The sequence below is a fragment of the Argentina anserina genome, chromosome 7, assembly GCF_933775445.1.
Source record: "Argentina anserina chromosome 7, drPotAnse1.1, whole genome shotgun sequence".
Classification (NCBI taxonomy): Eukaryota; Viridiplantae; Streptophyta; class Magnoliopsida; order Rosales; family Rosaceae; genus Argentina; species Argentina anserina.
The window spans coordinates 20,008,822-20,028,693 of NC_065878.1; the positions used below are offsets into that span (position 1 = coordinate 20,008,822).

The 19,872-nt window shown below is 41.2% G+C and overlaps 3 protein-coding genes across 5 annotated transcripts; all 3 read left to right on the forward strand.

Moving 5' to 3' along the window:
- Positions 1-3,071: 3,071 nt before the first annotated feature.
- LOC126804168 (phosphoinositide phospholipase C 6-like) lies at positions 3,072-6,764 on the forward strand. Of its 2 annotated transcripts, none has more exons than XM_050531942.1 (9): positions 3,072-3,860; positions 4,038-4,240; positions 4,338-4,473; positions 4,583-4,747; positions 4,833-5,050; positions 5,157-5,274; positions 5,373-5,525; positions 5,605-5,691; positions 6,156-6,764. In XM_050531942.1, exons 1-9 carry the CDS (start codon positions 3,294-3,296, stop codon positions 6,465-6,467), a joined length of 1,959 nt encoding a protein of 652 aa, XP_050387899.1. In that variant the 5' UTR covers positions 3,072-3,293; the 3' UTR covers positions 6,468-6,764. The 2 variants fall into 2 exon arrangements, with proteins under 2 accessions (XP_050387899.1, XP_050387900.1); XM_050531943.1 differs by having other exon boundaries at positions 3,073-3,860; positions 4,044-4,240.
- Positions 6,765-9,087: 2,323 nt separating this feature from the next.
- On the forward strand, positions 9,088-12,659 carry LOC126804000 (phosphoinositide phospholipase C 2-like). 2 transcript variants are annotated; one of them, XM_050531742.1, is made up of 9 exons: positions 9,088-9,502; positions 9,604-9,800; positions 9,900-10,035; positions 10,136-10,399; positions 10,475-10,707; positions 11,237-11,354; positions 11,635-11,787; positions 11,890-11,976; positions 12,206-12,659. In XM_050531742.1, exons 1-9 carry the CDS (start codon positions 9,191-9,193, stop codon positions 12,497-12,499), a joined length of 1,794 nt encoding a protein of 597 aa, XP_050387699.1. In that variant the 5' UTR covers positions 9,088-9,190; the 3' UTR covers positions 12,500-12,659. The 2 variants fall into 2 exon arrangements, with proteins under 2 accessions (XP_050387699.1, XP_050387700.1); XM_050531743.1 differs by having other exon boundaries at positions 9,089-9,502; positions 10,136-10,396.
- Positions 12,660-14,569: 1,910 nt separating this feature from the next.
- On the forward strand, positions 14,570-19,463 carry LOC126801593 (NF-X1-type zinc finger protein NFXL2). Its single transcript, XM_050528991.1, has 13 exons — positions 14,570-15,707; positions 15,812-15,925; positions 16,030-16,085; positions 16,189-16,255; positions 16,577-16,669; positions 16,999-17,084; positions 17,202-17,364; positions 17,465-17,638; positions 17,816-18,006; positions 18,200-18,281; positions 18,438-18,644; positions 18,760-18,849; positions 18,932-19,463. Exons 1-13 carry the CDS (start codon positions 14,589-14,591, stop codon positions 19,085-19,087), a joined length of 2,598 nt encoding a protein of 865 aa, XP_050384948.1. The 5' UTR covers positions 14,570-14,588; the 3' UTR covers positions 19,088-19,463.
- Positions 19,464-19,872: the final 409 nt, after the last annotated feature.

Here is a 19,872-nt window from a genome sequence, read left to right on the forward strand (position 1 = left end):
TATAGATATTGCTAAAGTGACGAGATCAAACATACCCGCTGCGAACGTACCGGCACGGTTGGATGTCCCGAAATACGGGCGTGGAAGACAGGCTCCTGGACCTTGCAACGTTGGTACCGCCCCTGACAGTGGGACGGAGGCCGGCGGCGGCACCACCGTACGCCGTGGTGTTGCCGGCGCCCCTTGTGGCGACGATGCCGAGATGGCCCAGCATGGAGCAGCTTCGGCCTCGGCTCCTCAAAGAAAAAAGGGGAGACCGATAAACTCTAGGGATTCAAAACCTAGAAAGAAGCGAATGACTAAGGCACAGCGCGTCATCAACGATGAATCACCATCGTATGAAGTTGTCTCTGATTACAGCTATGTCCATGAATCAACTCAAGTGTTACCGTGGGACGCTATGGAACCTTGTTTGATGCCAGAGAACAACGAAATCTCAGTGAACTACACAAGTGAGCAGTCGGTCCGAAACCGAGCCACTACATGCATTGATGACGTTTTCGCTTATTCCGTCGCACATGAGATCATATCTGAAGACGACGTTGAACCTCGCTCTGTAGCTGAATGCGAACGCAGAGCAGATTGGCCGAAGTGGAAGGAAGCAATCCAGGCAGAACTTGACTCATTAGCGAAGCGAGAAGTCTTCGGAAAGGTTGAATTGACTCCAAGAGATGTCAAACCTGTTGGACATAAATGAGTCTTCGTTCGTAAGCGAAATGAGATGAACGAGATCGTGCGCTATAAGGCAAGACTCGTGGCGCAAGGATTCTCACAACGACCTTGTATTGACTATGAAGAGACTTATTCTCCTGTTATGGACATCATTACCTTCCGCTACCTTATTAGTCTGGTAGTGTCCGAAAGACTAAACATGCAGCTTATGGATGTGGTCACAACTTATCTCTATGGGGATCTTGACGCAAAGATATACATGAAAGCTCCAGAGGGACTACCTTTACCTCCATCAAGTGCCTCCAGACCACGGAGTGCTCATGCAGTCAGATTACGTCGTTCGTTGTACGGGTTAAAGCAATCCAGAAGAATGTGGTACAATCAGTTGCATCAATACTTGGTGAAAAGGGGTTACAAGAATGATGAACTATGCCCATGCGTGTTCATACGAAAGACAAATTCCGGATTCGTCATCGTTGCGGTCTACGTTGATGACATGAACATAATCGGTACTCTTGATGAGATTGAAGAGACCGTGTCTTATTTAAGGTCGGAATTTGAGATGAAAGACCTAGGGAGGACGAAATTCTGTCTCGGCCTTGAGCTTGTGCATAGGGTCGACGGCATCTTGGTGCATCAGTCAAATTACACGCAGAAGATGCTTCGACGTTTCAATATGGATCTATGCAGTCCATTGTCTACTCCCATGGTCGTCCGAAGTCTAGATATCAAGAAGGATCCCTTCCGTCCTAAAGAGGATGATGAAGAAGTTCTTGGTCTTGAAGTTCCATACCTTAGTGCAATTGGGGAACTATTGTATCTTGCTCAATGCACTAGACCTGACATATCTTTCGCAGTGAACTTATTAGCTAGATTTAGCTCCGCACCTACGCTACGTCATTGGAATGGAATCAAGCATTTGTTTCGATACTTGAAAGGTTCCCTTGACATGGGATTGTTCTACCCCTATTGAGAACACCGCCACGGTATCTCCCCACACCACCGCCGTCGCCGACCCCGGCCTTGCTGCCGTACGCCACAGCGACGCCGCCGGCCGCCATGGCGTGGAGACCGTGCGCGGTGCCAAGAGCAGCAACCGGTCCTGTGCAGCTCTTTCCCCCGATGCAAAGACTCCAAACAACTTGTTAGTTGGTTATGCCGACGCATGGTACCTCTCTGACCCTCACAAGGCTCGTTCTCAAACCGGTTATGTGTTTACCATTGGAAATACGGCGATATCTTGGAGATCCACAAAGCAAACTCTTGTTGCTACTTCTTCGAATCACGCGGAGATCATCGCTCTCCATGAAGCAGTTAAAGAATGTGTTTGGCTACGATCACTTGTTCGCCATATTCGTGATTATTGTGGATTAGTCTCTACAACTGATCAACCTACGTGCATTTATGAAGATAATGCTGCTTGCATAGAGCAGACGAAGTTAGGTTTCATCAAGGGAGACAACACGAACCATATTTCGCCTAAGTTCTTCTACAACGTTCAACAACAGAAGTTCTTGAATGTTCAGATCAATCAAGTGAGTTCAGAATCCAATGTTGCGGATTTGTTCACCAAGTCTTTGTCTAAATCTACTTTTGTGAAACATGTGAAGAGCATTGGCATGCGTCGTTTATCGGAACATTAGAGTTTGGTAGACTTCAGGGGGAGTCTACATCACATGTTAAGATCTTTAAGTAGTTGGTGCGTTGTGCTCTTTTTCCCTTCGATCAAGCTTTTGTTTTATCCAAGAGGTTTTTGTTTTGCTTGACAAGGTTTTTACCGAGGCAACAATATGTGCACCATGCAACCTAGGCATGCGACACAAGGGGGAGTGTTCCGGGAGAATTACTATTCTACCCTTATGTGTGTCTTAGCCTAATAGGTTTCCTGTTAGGAGATAGATTAGCATCTCCGTAATAGATTAGGACTCCGAATCCTACGGGATTGTGGTTTTGTAAATGCCTATATATAGGCTACCATATCATTCAATAATATATAATTATTTCATCCTGCATCACAATCAAATTTCAAAATAATGAACATTGCAAACTGGAGCTTGCTCTAATATTTAATCTTTTGAATTTTCTGTTTGTTGGGCCTCTATAACCAAATAATAATGAACATTGCACACTAAATACCTAATGTCTTAACTCTTTAGCATCCAAAGAAAAACGAGTGAAACTTCACAATCTTTTCCTTCAACAAATAGGTGGTGTTAACTCCATATATGAGATGCTCCCATCACCTATTTCACTAACCAATATTGCTGCTAATTTTAATTTTGGTCATGGAAACATGGATCGTTGCATTAGTTAATCAGTGAGATCCAACTCCATCACCCCCATGACTAAAGAACAGATATTACAACAAGTACGATTCGGTTTTATGGGACTCGAGGACTTTTGTTGAGGTTTCGAAGCACGTCATTGAAAGCTCCCTCCTTTTTTTAAAGGCGGTGCCGGTTCATCTCCACTCAACCACCCCTACTTTGTAAGTTTTGTATTATATCGTTTTCATTATTTTCTTTGTTTTTAATTTCCAATACGACAGAGTAGAGAAAGAAGATTGAAGAGTGAAAGAGGGAAGTATTCGATCGTAGTTTGACGCCGGTGGTTAGCTTCGAATGAACCAGCTGAATCCTAGGCCCTCTTCCTCTGCTACTCTCAATCCACAAACTCAGAAAAAACCAATGTCACACGTCCACCGATCATCGTCGGAAAACCCAAGATCCAAAACCGGAGACACCAAGACTCCTGCTTCCGACTCATCATCGGAGAAACACAACAAGAAGAAGGACAAAATGGGCGACGGGAGTGCCTCCACCAACAACTACAAGATGTTCAAGTTCTTCAACCGCAAGTTCAAGATCAGCGAGTTGAGCCCGCCTCCCGACGTCAAGGATATCTTCTCCAAGTTCGCCGCCGGCGCTGACGTCATGTCCCCTGACCAGTTCTGTACGTTCTTGATCGAACACCAGAACGAGAAGGTTTCGTTGGCCGATGCCAAGCACATCTTACATGAGTTCTTGCTCCGGCGACGGCATACTATGAAACCCAAGAAAGACGAGAAGGACAAGAAAGACTGCAAAGACGACAAAGAGAACAAAACCGCCGGCGAACACGGTGTCACGTTGGAGGAGTTCTTCAACTTCCTATTCGAGGACGAATTCAACGGCCCCATTAAACCAGAGGTTGCTGTCATTAATTTTCGAATTGCTGATTTTTTTTTAAAAAAATATTGCTGACATGTTTATCAAGGATGAGAATTTAAGGGACCGATCGGGATTGTGTTTGTTTTTGTTTGTTGATTTTGGTGGTGGGTGAGATTGTGTTGAATGTGGTTTGGAAATTTTGGTGCTTTTTTGGAGTTTCAGGTACACCATGACATGACTGCTCCGTTGTCGCATTATTTCATATATACAGGGCACAATTCGTACCTGACTGGGAATCAACTCAGCAGTGACTGTAGTGATGTCCCAATCATCAAGGCTTTGGAGAGAGGGGTCAAAGTTATAGAGCTTGATCTATGGCCAACGTCTTCCAAAGATGATGTTCAAGTTTATCATGGAAGGTACTAATCAGCTTAGTAAAGTCGAGTTGAACTGAGAATTGTTGTTCTTTCTTTCGAATTTTCGTTACAATGTAAGAACCAATTTTGCACAACGCAGGACCTTGACGGCTCCTGTGACACTAGTCAAATGCTTGAAATCCATTAAAGAACATGCTTTTGTTAAATCTCCCTACCCTGTTGTTATTACTTTTGAAGACCACCTTACGACCAAGCTTCGGGTTAAAGTTGCTGAGGTACCTTGCTTTCATTTGTTCTTGAAGATGGTTATTTCAGTTAAAGGTTCAACTCTGTTGCTTTGCCAATGTTTCTAGTCTTACCTAGGATTGTTGATTTAATGTGTAGTTGGTTATCCAAATATTTGGAGACATACTGTATTATCCAAAGCCAGAAGACCCTATGACAGAATTTATATCACCTGAGGCTTTAAAATATCGCATTGTTATCTCAACCAAGCCACCAGTAGTAGGAGAGGGTAATGACAATGATTCATCTGAAGAATCGGAAACGGTGAGCTGAGTAATGAAGTTTATGTTCTCTTCACGTTGGTTTATCAGTGTGTGCTTCTTAACATTACTTCTTTCAATGGGTGCAGAGTGACAGTGATAAAGAAACTGAGAGCAAAACTGCAGTTGACATCAAACCTATTCAGTCAGAAGCACCTGAGTATGCGGAACTTATAACAATCCACGCCGGAAAACCGCGGGGTGGTTTGAAAGAGGCTCTAGAGGTTGGAGAAAAAGTAAGACGTCTCAGTTTGAGTGAACAAAAACTCGAAAATGCTGCTGAAGATCATGGAGCTGATATTGTAAGGTAATATCTGCAGCAGGCAGTTATCTTAGCCTTCTGTTATCTGTGTTCTTTAGCAGTTGTTGTTAGGTAATGATTCTGATACTTGGTTTTGTGTTACGGTCTCTAGGTTCACACAGAGGAACATTTTAAGGATCTACCCCAAAGGTACACGAGTGACCTCCTCGAATTACAAACCACATGTTGGATGGATGCATGGAGCTCAAATGGTTGCGTTTAATATGCAGGTTAGCTTTGAAGTTTCATGGCTAATCTTAACGGAACCTAATGATCCATGACATAAGAAAAAATATAATCGATCTCTGCATATAAAATTTTATAATAGGGACGTGACAAATTACTTGAGCTGATGCATGGGATGTTTAGCGCGAATGGAGGGTGCGGTTACTTGAAAAAGCCTGGCCTTTTGATACACAAGGGCCCAAATAATGAGGTTTTCGATCCTAAAAGGACCCTGAGAGTGACAAAGACATTGAAGGTGGGCACAATTTGTGGAACTTTACTTGAGTTTTTCGGCATATTGGCAATTATCTCAGAGCATTGATGTCAATTGACAGGTGAAAGTATACATGGGAAATGGATGGCACTTGGATTTTAGTCGAACACACTTCGATACATTCTCACCTCCAGACTTCTATACAAAAGTCAGTAAGATCTGTTTTGTGTTTTCTGATAATAAGTTGCTGTTTTGTTGTCCTATGTTTGTTGCTGTTTTGCCTTTTCTTTCTTTCCCCATGTTGGTAATCCCCAGTTAGTAGTCTCTGAAAATGCTCATTCCATTATCTTAGCATATTTAGAACGTCCTCACTCCTCAATGATCAGCGGCATCACCCACCTTTAAGAGTCGTCTTTGAGTTTTCGGACTTTGGATATGGATTTGAGCATTTCCTATATGAAAACACCCTGAATTGTTAGTGTTCTATGGACTCTGATCATGAATGTAGAAGCATATTTAATGTATATGGCATCATATAGTAGTAGGAAACTAGGAACTGCTAGCCTATTCCACAAGATATTGTAGACGAATATTCTACTAGGAAAAGGGTATGTCTAGTAGTGTCTGGCTAGTACTGAAAGTACTCCAATTTTCATGGATGCATACACGCAGGTCTATATCGTTGGAGTGCCTGCAGATTGTGCCAAGCACAAAACAGAGATAATCGACGACGAATGGATACCGGTTTGGGATGAAGAATTTACATTCGGTATGACCGTTCCAGAGCTGGCTGTACTTCGGATTGAAGTCCGAGAGTATGACAGGTCTGATAAAGATGACTTCGGCGGCCAGACGTGTTTGCCTGTCTCGGAGCTAAAAGCTGGGATCCGATCAGTCCCACTTTACGATCATAAGGGCCAGAAATACACATCTGTAAGGCTCCTGATGCGGTTTCAGTTCGAGTCGAATCTGGCACCTGCCTAGTCCACACGACCACACCCCACAGCGGTCATCCTTCTTCATCATGGCTTTGGGGGCCAATTTGTCATGGTTTCGATAGCATATACAGGTACTCGATGTGTAATAAGTGAGACTGTTGATCATGGTCTTGGAAAATATTACTTTGTGTTGAAGCCATGACATCGTCTCAGCAAAACTACTGCCAGTGGAAAGTGGGGTTTTCCCCTTTTGCAAATCAGTGATGGCTTTATCTAATCAGGCTAAATCAGTAGAGAACACTATCCAGGATCAATTCTTTTGTAAAGTACGGCATGCTTGGTTATATGAAATGATTAGGGGTAAATAGTGATGCTGTTCCAAAACACAATCATAATACAAATAGATCCCACATTATAAATTTACTTGAATAATTATTCCGTGTGTAATTAGTTTGAGATTGTTGATTGTGCACTATAGAGGGATTACTTTGTACTGAAGCCATGACATTCTCTCAGGAAAACTGCTAATGGGAAGTGGTGTTTTTCCATTTTACAAATTCACCTGCTTGATCAGCAATCATTATACAAGAAGAAGGTTACCGACATAAGGAGGAGGATGTTGATGGATCCGTCAAGGTCGTTGTATTGGATGTTGAAGTCAATGTCTGGTAGTATGGATTCATACGAGTATTGAAAGCAATTAAAATTGGTAACATGCACCAGCTACCAGACCACTATGGTCGATGTAGCATGAGCATATGCGTTGTTGTCCTCACAGTGGAAATATTGTGGATATGCCGTTCAATTATTCCTTGATTAACCTGTTGGAATTTGCCAGCGTTGCTCATCTTTTGCCGACTTATAATTACATTTCTGTTAGAGCATCTCCAGCCGAAGAGCCATATTTGACGTATCAGCTCCACGGCTACTTTTGGCTAAAGTCTACTGACTCCAACACATTAGTCATACACACATGTAATTTAACTAATCTAGCTTCATGTCAAATTTGACTCAAGCCACCGAATGAGTCAAATTGTTTTTATTCTTTCTTTGGTCTTCTCTCATCTCTCTACCTCCCTCGTCTTCATCTCAGACCATAGAACAAAATAAATCTCTTTTAGACCTACCCATACCATATTCGTCTTCCACTCTGAGAACTACTCTGACCAGACTCATTGAAACAAAAAAAAAATACTCGATCATGGAATTTGCCAAGACGAAGAAATGTCCTATATATTTTTGCTCATCCTTCATCAATTTCCAAAAGGAACACTCTGCCAATTTAGCCACTTCAGCTTTTGTTTCCTATTTATGTACTCAAATCACCTCCAAAGTTTGGATTTTGAGTTTCAACAAAACACCCAAATCAAAACAATACAAGATGCAGATATTAAATTTTCATTTAGATTTGGGGATAAAGATTAACATCATAAATTTACCCAGCCATGGGTAAAACGGCCATGATGATGATCCAAAACCACTCACTCCTTGAACAATCGTAGGCAGTATCTCTCAAATATCCAACATGATTATCTATCGGTATTGATTTTAAAGAGTTGATAATGAAACCAGAAGAATAAATAAAATAGAGATGCAAGTCATGTAACTGAAAAAGAAGAAGACGAATATCATTGAGATGGAAAAGGGAGAGAGAAGCTGTTTTCTTTTTAAATAAAATAATAATAATAATATAAAATTTTCAAATTTAACTTATCCATTGGAACAAACTTATGTTAAAAATGGCTCTTCCATCTCATATATCAAATTTTGAGTTCGGCAAAAAATTTGGCTAGTTGATTGGAGATGCTGTTATGAAGTCAGGGGTTAATCCATACAAGTAGTTTAGGCTCACTGTCACTTCAGACCCACCGTCACCACGTGTATCATGTGTTGTGGTAAAGATCCATTGTTACAATATTATTAAGATTTGGATATTTGACTACTGACCACGTTTATTATTTTACTCAATTGGAATATAAAAATTCATTGAATATGAGACAGAGATGCCATGAATCGGAGACGAGAATAGAGGTGGAATGAGTAAAGTATTCATGAACCCGTGTACCATCTTGGGTATTAAATTAGGAGTTACTCAACAATAAACTAACGGGAAATGAAGGGATTCCTGTATCTATTATAATTTGAATATTTTGCGCATAATCAATTGCAGTTTTTATATGTGTATACACATAATTTGATTTACCTCGGAACTATTCCTCCCAAGTAAACAAACATTTCCTAAGAATTTTTGAATTATTTATCAATTTTCCAATAAGTAGAAGACGATCGATAATCTCATTACAACTCATTGTAAACAACTAGTACACATACATGATACACAGAATCATTTCCACTCTAACTAAGTAAATGTACTTCTCATTTTCTAACATTTCTATTAAAAAGGACGTTCCCCGATATGGAAAATAAAAGGAAAAAGAATTTAAAAAATCTAAAGGGATAAAAAGAGCGTTCTAGCCTTTTTAATTAGAGGAGAATTTATAGATGGATGAATACAGAAGAAGAGAACAACTCAATGATTGTGTTGGTGGCAGAGGGCAGTTGTAAACTAATTAAACTCCAATGTAACCAAAATTGTTACTGGACCCCACCCCATTCTCCTTCAGTTCTTCACTTCTTCCCCCATTCTCCTCCCACGGTTCCGGATTTCTCCCCACTCTCAACATTTCACCTCACTCTTTTTCACAGTCCTTCACCTGAAACAAAGAAGAAGAAGAAAGAAGTCTTCTCCGGTCACCCTCACCGTCTCCGATGTCCAAGCAGACCTACCGAGTGTGCTTCTGCTTCCGCCGCCGCTTCCGCCTCACCGTCTCCGAAGCCCCGGCCGAGATCAAGACCCTCTTCGACCAGTACTCCGAGAATGGCCTCATGACCCTCGATCACCTCCACCGCTTCCTCACTGACGTCCAGAAGGAGGACCTCACTAAAGAGGAGGCCCAGGCCGTACTGGATCACAGCCTCCACGACTTCCGCCATCTCAGTATCTTCCACCGCAAGGCTCTCAACCTCGAGGCCTTCTTCAAGTACCTCTTCGGCAACACCAACTCCCCTATCAACACCAAGGTATTGCACTTGATCTCCTCCCCAACGTTGGATGGTTTCGTTTTTTGTTTGTGTGAGTGGTTTTGGTGATTTTGTTGGGCTGAATCTTCGTGGTGATTTAGGTCCACCACGACATGAATGCGCCTTTGTCGCACTATTTCATACACACCGGCCACAACTCCTACTTGACCGGGAATCAGCTGAGCAGCGACTGCAGCGATGTGCCGATCATACAAGCGCTGCATAGAGGAGTGAGGGTGATTGAGCTTGATATTTGGCCCAATTCGAACAAAGATGATGTGGATGTACTTCATGGAGGGTATGTGTTTATATCTTTTGTGTAATTTGGACTGATTGAAAGATGTAATAATGTGATAGTGAATTGTATAGGTGAATTAGGTTTGTTGTTTTGTTATAGGACATTGACTGCTCCAGTGGCACTTGACAAATGCTTCCAGTCTATAAAGGAACATGCTTTTGTTGCATCTGAGTACCCTGTTGTGATTACCTTAGAGGATCATCTAACCCCTAATCTTCAAGCTAAAGTGGCGAAGGTAGGTTGTTTTGTTATTGATTGTTATCACTTATCAGGGACTTCATACCTTTTGTTTACTGGTGAGTGGTGATATGTACTGTTGTGTGTTTGATTTTTAGATGATTACTGAAACATTTGGAGATGTGCTGTTTTCTCCCCCGGGATCCGAGTGTCTTAAAGAGTTTCCCTCCCCGGAATCACTAAAGAGGAGGGTTATTATATCAACCAAACCGCCTCAGGAATATCTTGAGGCTAAAGCTGCTGCCGAAAAAGCTGCTGCGGCTGGAGACCTGAAGAGGGGAAAGAGTTTAGCTCCTGATGAGGAAGCCTGGGGTAGAGAAGTCCCAGAACTGAAAAGAGCGGTTGCAGAAGATGACAAGGTGGTGAGGCTGTGTGTGTAACTTGCTACATTGCTGATTTGATGTCCAAATTTCTTACTCAATTTATATGTTTTGCAGATTGAGTTGGATGAAGAAGAGAGTAAAGAGGAGGAAGATGTTGAGGATGTAGAGTCCAAGTCCCCACAAAATGTAGCTCCCGAATATAAGCGATTAATTGCCATTCATGCAGGGAAACCCAAAGGTGGATTAAGTGAGTGTCTCAAAGTGGATCCTAATAAAGTTCGGCGTCTGAGCTTAAGTGAGCAACAGCTTGAAAAGGCATCCGACACTTATGGAAAAGATATAGTCAGGTATTTAAGAAAAATCTTCTATGAACTGTGCTGCATTCCTTTTCTGGCTCACATATATGTCAAACCATACATGACAGCATTAAGGAACATGTTGGATTAGTGTTATATTATCTAAAATGAGTACGTGAACAAGTTGATTTTAGCGGTACACTCTTATAGCTGTAAGCATTAATATATGCATTGTCATGATTTGGATGGATGCAACAATAGATACTATGCAGTACCAGTCCTTTATCTACAAAGGAATCATTTTGAGGTCTCTATGATAATATTACACTTCATTCGTTAGATTAAATTACTGTCACACATAGATTTTATAAAGATATTGAGTTTTGGCCAAGTTTAACCTGCGTGCTCTTTATGTTATATGTTCTCCAGTCTTGTATTACTTTCATGCTTGTAGTATGCAGTCACATTTTTCTTTTTCTTTTTTTGAATTAAAAAAATCATGATATTTGGTGATGCAGATTTGTATGCTTGATAATTGATAAAAAAAAATATTTCCATTCTGATCTTGAATTCTTTCCAGATTTACCCAGAGGAATATTCTGAGGGTGTACCCAAAGGGTATACGTGTAGACTCGTCAAATTATAACCCAATGATTGGGTGGTCACATGGTGCTCAAATGGTTGCATTTAATATGCAGGTAAGGAATTTACTCATGTTAAAATGGTTAAACTTCTTATCCCTATTGGCAATTCAAACTATGAACCACTGCTTCCCCTTTTGGAATAAATTTGAGCCGGTGAAAGTTCGGGAGTTAACCATTAGAACTTAGGTTATGTTCTTATGTGTGACATGCTTATATTATTATTGTATGCCTATCGAACAAAGAGGATGACCAATGTGCAAAAGCAGGAAAATAGTTGTTCTTATATACCTTACCATCATATGGGAATCTGAACGTTTAGCGGTCCTTGTGACAGGGATACGGAAGATCATTGTGGGTGATGCAAGGAATGTTTAGAGCTAATGGTGGATGTGGCTATGTGAAAAAACCAGATTTTCTGTTGACGGCTGGTCCAAATAATGAGGTCTTTGATCCTAAACATAAGTTACCAGTTGTGAAAACATTGAAGGTGAGGGCTTTATCGCCAGGCTTCTTATTGTAGTCAAATTTTCATGCTGTAATGTTAGTTTACCCAGAGCTAAATAGTTACGTTTTCATTTTGCCTTGACAGGTGAAAGTCTATATGGGAGAAGGGTGGTATTATGATTTCAAGCACACACACTTTGATGCATACTCACCTCCGGATTTTTATGCAAGGGTAAGTGGAAACAAACTACATGACTATTATCATCCTTGCTTCCTTAATCAAAAATATCACTTTGATTCCTGTGGCTATGTGATCTCTGTTCTGACATATGACTATGCATCTACTTCAGCATGGACCTACTTTCCTGTGTCTTGTGGTTTTGTTGTTTCCTTCTGCTTTCACTCGTTCTAGATATCGTGATCTAATGATTGGAACTGTTGTGGGTGATGTACATTTTCAGGTGGGCATTGCTGGAGTTGCTGCCGATACTGTGATGAAGAAAACAAAAACCCTGGAGGACAACTGGATCCCTGCTTGGGATGAAGAATTTGAATTTCCATTAACTTGTCCTGACCTGGCTGTGATTCGTATTGAAGTTCACGAGTATGACATGTCAGAAAAGGATGACTTTGGAGGACAGACGAGTCTACCACTATCGGAGCTGAAAAGGGGAATCCGAGCAGTTCCCTTACACGACCATAAGGGAGAGAAATACAAATCTGTTAAGCTTCTTATGCACTTCGATTTAGTTTGATGTAGTTACATACCGCAAGGGAGAACAACAATAAGTACAAAGCCGTCTATGGAGTTCCAATCAGCTTGTAAATTTTAGTGAGGAGTGTATGCATTTTATTGTAAAAGAATTGCTTTCCCAGTGTGTAAAGTTGTAAGATTGAAGATGATTTGAGAACACAGCTCTTGTTTCAATTAATACCTCTGTTAACTCAAAGTGAGAACGAAGACGATTATTCCTAGTGCCGAAGGATGGATAAACTTCCGAATGAATTAATCGAGAGGATCATGCAGTTTTCACATACTAAGTTTGATGCTACTCGATTTCGTTCTATTTGTCAAGACATGCGATCGTCTATTCCTCCATATGAGATCAAGGTTCCGATCCAAGTTCGCCTTCAGGGTCAAGATTGTTCAGTCTACACACTCGTCAAGAGCATCATGATCTTGCACAACCGGCTTCAAAAGCTTCTAATTCGAGTTCAATGGAATGGATTGTTAAAGTCCGAGAAGTCGAGCCCCAAAACCGTTGTCTGCTGTTGCATCGACTTTCCACATCGTTGCCCTTAGAGCTGAATCCCGAGTCGTTACCAGGTAAACTGAATGTGTTGGATTTTCAGGCATCGGAATTGGCAAGATGTGTTATAGTCTGCGGAACTCAAAATCCACCCTGGCCGAAAAGAAGGTGGTCATATCCTCTGATCCTGATTGGCATGCCATCATGATCATGGTGATAAAAACGACAAAACTATACTACTGCGAACTCAGTGGAAGTGTTGAGATTGGTGAAGACATTTGTGAGCTATGGATGCAAGGTTTACAAGTTGCGACGCGAGAAGCTATGAGTTGAAATTAAAACCTTGAAGAAAGATTGAAGTTTATTTGTGGGTACTGCATTAACTTCTCAGAGTCTACTAAAGAGATTCGGGGTGCTTAGGGAATCACATCTTTTTCTCATCAAATCCATACTCAGGGTTTGATGAAGACATCAGGTTTTATGTGAGGCTTGTCATCATGGACTCAGAGGTGGCATCGGTGGAGTTGAGAGTTAACAAGTACAGAGCTGTAAGGGAACTGCGGAAGCATCTGGATGTGGCAGACATCCCTCTCCCTCCATATTACCTCTTTATGCATCAAATGTCTGTCATGTTCGAGAAACAATCGTTACATTTTCATAAGGTTCGCCGAGGTCATACAATAGATGTAATTCAAGTACCGCAAGTACTGCATGTACTGATGACATCTAAGGGTCCAACGTTCACTCGCTTGCTGAAGGGCAGGTCATCTTCTACGTACACCAACATACGCAGTGGTGATACACTACAAATTGTTCGTGTTAACCGAGATACATTAATTCTTATGGCTTAAGGTGAATGTAGTTTTGGACAGTGAGGGAACTGTGGTGGAAATATATGTACCATTTTGAAAAGGTGAAAGAGCTGAGAAATTAAGGAGCTGGAGAAGATGAAGTTACATCTGCCGTGCCAATATTGTTTCGTTCTGCTTGTCCAAAATGCTCAATATCTTATGAACGAAGAGCGTCGTTTGATAAATACTTGATCCATCTGGAGGATGTGGAGTACGATGAAAATGGAGTGTTTCAAACAAATCAGATTGTCATTGCTAATGTAAAAAAATTAATTTCAGTTTATCCCCTTAAATTTAACACTTCAAATCAATTCACCCCTTAAACTTTTATTTTAATTAGTTCACATTTATACTTTTAAATTATATCAAAGAATAACAAAATTCAGATTTTCTTAATTAAATCTAATAAAAAAAACTATCAAAAAATGTTTCAAATCATATATGCAAGAACAAAACAAAATTTATCATAATTATACAATAACACTAAAGCTTTAAAATTATGTATTATAGCATAATTATCGATATAATCCATATAACAATCTGAATTTTATCTGGACCATTTAAAAATACACTGTATTTGGTTTAAAATGTATTCGGCTTTTTACAACTGATTTTTTTGTATTGGGCCTGTTGGGTTATTATGTAAAGGCCCATTTGGCGCTCAACTCTAGGCTCTAATATCTGCCGCGCTCACACAAAAATCGATCCCAATATTTCTTCCTCCTCCCCTTAAAATCCCCAAAATGAACTCAGACTCCGACACCGACTCCGATCACAGCCAATCCGGATCCAAATCCGGATCGGCCCACCGCCACTCGGACCTATCCGACTCCATTTTCCGATCCTACTTAGATTTCACCGGAAAAGCCTCCGCCACCACCGCCGACCTCTCCAAGATCCAATCGTTCCTGACGTCATCCTCCTCCGGCGCCCTGTCATGTTTAATATGCCTAGAGCGGATCCGACCCGCAGACCCGACCTGGTCATGCACTTCCGTCTGCTTCTCCGTCTTCCACCTCTTCTGCATCCAGAGCTGGGCGCGCCAGGCCTCCGACTTATCCGCGCTACGCGCCTCCACGCGCCTCCCGATTTCGCAGAGCAAAGCGGCGGAGGTGTCGCTCTGGAACTGCCCCAAGTGTAGAGTAGAGTACACTCAGGCTCAAATCCCTAAGATATACCGCTGCTTCTGTGGAAAGCTCGAGAATCCGGCGAGTGATGACCCGTGGATTCTTCCTCATTCGTGCGGCGAGGTCTGTGATCGGCCTCTGAAGCACAATTGCGGCCACCGTTGCCTTCTGCTGTGCCACCCGGGCCCCTGCCCGTCGTGCCCGAAGCTCGTCGAAGCTCGCTGCTTCTGCGGAGGTGTGAAAGACGTGAGGCGGTGCGGGTTTAAGGACTTCTCGTGTAACAATGCGTGCAACAAGAAACTATTGTGTGAAGTTCATTACTGCGCGGAGATTTGCCACGTGGGGGAATGCCCTCCCTGTCGAGTGAGGGCGAGGTATAGGTGCCAATGTGGGAAGAGGGAGGAGGAGAGGGAGTGTTGTGAGAGGTTGAATTTTCGGTGTGAGGAGGAGTGTGAGAAAATGCTGGGGTGTGGGCAGCATAAATGTAGTAAAGGGTGTCATGAGGGGGAGTGTGGGCCGTGTCCGTTGCAGGGGAAGAGGACTTGTCCCTGTGGGAAGAGAGTGCATGAAGGATTGTCTTGCAAGGATGTGGTGCCGCTGTGTGGGGCGACTTGCGATAAGATGCTTAGCTGTGGATTCCATAGGTGCCCGGAGAGGTGTCATCGCGGGCAGTGCGTTGAGACTTGCAGAAGAGTTGTCACTAAGTGGTGTCGCTGCGGGAGCTTGAAGAAGGAGGTAGTGTGTCTGCTGGTTTTCTCTAAATGTTTTGGTTCTGTCAATGGGTTGTTTGCATTATTTGTGAGTTAGCTGATAAGTTAGTGTATTTGGGTCTAGAATAGGTTCCGTGTCATCAAGATTTGACTTGTGAGAGGAAGTGTCAGACATTAAGAGACTGTGGACGCCATCCTTGTAAACGTCGCTGCTGTGATGGGGATTGTCCACCGTGCTCAGAGGTTTGTATGTTTCTTTTAGCCTTTATACTGGATTTCATGAGTCTACAAATCAATTGTATCTTGTACTGATATGTTGAACTTGTACTGATATGTTGAACTGTTAGATTTGTGGCAGAAAGCTTCGCTGTAGGAACCACAAATGCCCATCTCCCTGCCATAGGTATGTGTTCGTATCAAGTAATTCTCTTTAAGTAGTATGCCAGCTTGCTACGTGTGAAGCCTTATTCAAAATTTCTGGATTATAATTGTAAGTGTTTGTGCAGAGGTGCTTGTGCTCCTTGCCCAGTGATGGTGACAATCGCATGTTTATGTGGTGCCACACACTTTGAGGTGCGAGTTTTATCATTGTTCAATTTGTTCATCTATACATTAGTGTTATAATAAGTGCCTTGTCAGGCTATATGCACTTGGTATATGAATGGTGGACTTGATTCCGAGTGCTGCAAAAGCATTGCAACTTTTTCTTCCTCATGCAAAAGCTTATCTTTTTTATATCAAGATCTGGGTGGTAATTCGTTTTGTGTTGCACTGTTGCATGATGACTGCCTGACCAAAAAGAGAAGTTTGATTATAAATTTTTACTACATTTAATTTGCTCTAAATAATTGGTCTAAACATGTATTTACAATATTATTAATGCGTTTAATTCAGGTTCCATGTGGTACTGAGATGGATCAGAAGCCTCCTCGGTGTCGTAAGCCATGCCCTATTACTCCTTTATGCAGGCATGGACCAAATAGCAAGGTACGTTTAGCTACTTTGGCTTAATTTCTCTCTGTTATCCTGTTCTTACTTCTTAGCATCAGAGCTTTATGATACTGTCTTAGGTGTTCTCCTACAGATGTCCAGGTGCTTGAAAGTTTGAAACTTATGGAGTGATCACAAGCAGTTTGTCTTAACTGTTAGCTAAATTGTACTCTAGCTGAACAGCTGGTTTAGGTTGCATTTTTTTAGTAGTCTGGATCTGTTTTGTGAGTTTTTCTAATTTTTTTTTAGCTACAGATAAAGTTAGCCCTTTTTGATGATGTGTCTCACGAGTCATGTTATGGTACTTCCGCTGTTTCCTTCTGCAGCCGCATAAATGCCATTATGGAGCTTGTCACCCGTGTAAACTACTATGTGAAGAAGAATATCCATGTGGTCACAAGTGCAAACTAAGGTTTGCAGAATTTTAGTTCATTGTCTTAATTTTTGAAATATTCTGTTTTATGCTTGTAATATACTGCTCTTAACAATGAAATTCTCATAATTTCATTTATTTTTCTCCTAATTTTAGGTGTCATGGTCCTAAACCTCCTCCAAATCCAGAATTTACATTGAAACCAAAGAAAAAGAAGGCTTTTTATCAGACTGAGTGCACTCCTGGTTCTCCATGCCCTCCATGCCCAGAGCTTGTTTGGAGATCATGTGTGGGCCAGCACTTCGCAGCGGAAAGAATGGTTGGTTTTTGCTTGCAGATCATTTCCACTAATGTCTTGCTATATCATCTTGGCCCCATCATCCTAAGTTCCATCATCTTTTGTTTGTTTGTTGTTTCAGATGATCTGTTCAGATAAATCACTATTTGCCTGTGATAACTTGTGTGGAAATCCTCTACCTTGTGGTAACCACTTTTGCACTAAAACTTGCCACCCGCTAAAGAATCAGTCTTTGCCATCAGGACCGCAAGCAAGAAGTGAGCCTTGTGAAGTGTGTCATCTTCCTTGCGAAAAGGTGTTATTCATTCCTTTGTATCTAGACTGAAGACCAGATTATTGATTCTTGTAGAACCTCTTTTATGTATATTTTTAGGAGCACATTCAGGGAAACTAAAACTTTAACTGAAAATTCTTTAGGACCCCTACTATATTCTCCCCTCTGTTCTAATTATTGTTAAATGTGGCCATTCAGGAGAGGGTGCCTGCATGTATACATCGATGCCCCTTGTCATGTCATCCTGGAGATTGCCCTCCATGCAAAGTGCTCATAAAGCGTTCATGTCACTGTGGTTCCATGGTCCATGTTTTTGAGTGCATGTACTATACTAGCTTATCTGAAGAGGAGCAAACAGCTGCTCGTTCCTGTAAGGGCCCTTGTCATAGGTAATCCTAATATCAGTTCTCTTTCTTAGTCCTGCAAAACATAACTTGGTTTTTGCTTAATGTGAGTGTTAGTCTTGTTCACTTTATGCTTTTTAGTTTTGATTTAAAAAAAATTGTATCTCCTACAAAAACAAAAAGCGCATTACCCAAAATATAAAAAACTGAGCTCTCAGAATTTATGCTGATAATGCAGGAAGTTGCCTTATTGTACGCATCTGTGCCCAGAGACTTGTCATCCTGGTCAATGCCCATCACCTGAGAAGTGTTCTAAAAAGGTATGAGAGAAGTAATTTCAATTCAAAACATACCATGTTTTTTAACCTAGGGAGAAGAGTGAACAATTCCTTTGTTCTCAGTCCGGAAAATAGCAATAAACATTACTATTTCATGTGCGTTATCTATCTGATGTGATTTATGACTTTATCTGCAAGGTTACTGTTCGTTGTGGATGCCAGACCTTGAAAAGGGAGCGGTTATGTCATGATGTGCAGGCAGCCTATCGCAATGCTGGTAGTGATCCCAAAGATATACCTAAGAATCAATTTGGACTTGGACTCCTCCCTTGTGAATCTAACTGTAAAAGCAAACAAAAGATTGTTGATTCTGAATTACATTTGCGCAGACCTAAAGTTGTGGAGGTAAGACCATTAGATCATACATAAAATATTTGCTTGTGAACAGCAATGAGTGTTAAACTTCAAATTTGTATTTGACCTTCCCTTCATCATCCTAATGCCATCATATATCTTGAAGGTGAAGGGGCCAGAGACTGATAAGGCCGCACCAAAGAGGAAGAGAAGGCGTGAACGGGGGCAAGAAGTGACACAGATCTCGACACTACAAGTATGTTTTCTTTTACTTTGGAAATGAAAATCCCTAGACTGCCTCTTTATTGTTTAGCTAACTGTGACTTCTATCTCAACAGAAAATTGTTGCCTGCATGAAGCGATTTCTTCTGGTTGTCATCTTTATGGTGCTCCTAGTTGCAGTTTCATATTATGGCTACAAGGGTCTTTTGTGGCTCTCAGATTGGATGAATGAAGTAGAAGAGAGGAGGCAAAGAAGACACCCCCGAATCTGATCGACAAGGGTAATACATTATACTCCAATACTGAACTTGAGTACTAAACATGTCTTTTCCTTGCTGCCAAGAGACTAGCCTTACATGGGCAGAATTTTGATACTGTTTCTATTCATTTATATCGTTCGTTCATTCACACACATCCATGTATATCGGAAGTAATTTACACTCCCAAGTCCCAACTGTTACAATAATCTGGATTTGATGTGACATGTAGAATCCAGCCAATTTGAACAGAAATTTGACTAGTTAGTCTGAGTCAACACACACTCAGACAACTAGTCATTGTTGTTTTTCGATTATACAAATCAAGTTGTTGGAGCCAAGACGTTACCAAGCTTTAACGTGATTTCTGGTGTAGAATGGTCTTGTGCGAGTCTGGGGAACTTTCAATTTCTAGCAGCTTTTCTTTTTTCTGTTTTCTAGTAGATTTGATTAGTCTGTTGTGATCTCTGAATCTGCTTAGCTTATTTTCGACGGCGCAGACTCGAATGAAAGTTGAATTTTCTGAACTGAGTTTCGGTTTTTTTTTTGATACGTTCTGAATTTTCGGTTAAATGTTTACACGTTCGTTTTGCTACACGAGTTTGACTTCGTCGATGCTACATTTTTCTTGCTATCAAAATTTTATTTTCCTTGCAACATTAGTTTCTAAAGTCAAAAGGTGATTACCTGAAGCCAACAACCCCTTTCATCTGATTAGTCGATTTTGTACTCAGTCTTGCTTAAGCGAGTCTGATGGTTAAAAATAACGAAGCTACTTATATTCTCTATTAGTTATAAAA

Coding starts and splice junctions, on each gene's coding strand:
- LOC126804168 (XM_050531942.1), top strand. CDS start 3,294: ATGAACCAGCTGAATCCTAGGCCCTCTTCCTCTGCTACTCTCAATCCA. Junction 4,748..4,832: donor CATCTGAAGAATCGGAAACG/GTGAGCTGAGTA, acceptor CAATGGGTGCAG/AGTGACAGTGATAAAGAAAC. Junction 5,692..6,155: donor CTCCAGACTTCTATACAAAA/GTCAGTAAGATC, acceptor GCATACACGCAG/GTCTATATCGTTGGAGTGCC.
- LOC126804000 (XM_050531742.1), top strand. CDS start 9,191: ATGTCCAAGCAGACCTACCGAGTGTGCTTCTGCTTCCGCCGCCGCTTC. Junction 10,036..10,135: donor TTCAAGCTAAAGTGGCGAAG/GTAGGTTGTTTT, acceptor TTTGATTTTTAG/ATGATTACTGAAACATTTGG. Junction 11,977..12,205: donor CTCCGGATTTTTATGCAAGG/GTAAGTGGAAAC, acceptor GTACATTTTCAG/GTGGGCATTGCTGGAGTTGC.
- LOC126801593 (XM_050528991.1), top strand. CDS start 14,589: ATGAACTCAGACTCCGACACCGACTCCGATCACAGCCAATCCGGATCC. Junction 16,670..16,998: donor GGCATGGACCAAATAGCAAG/GTACGTTTAGCT, acceptor TTCCTTCTGCAG/CCGCATAAATGCCATTATGG. Junction 17,639..17,815: donor GTCATCTTCCTTGCGAAAAG/GTGTTATTCATT, acceptor GTGGCCATTCAG/GAGAGGGTGCCTGCATGTAT.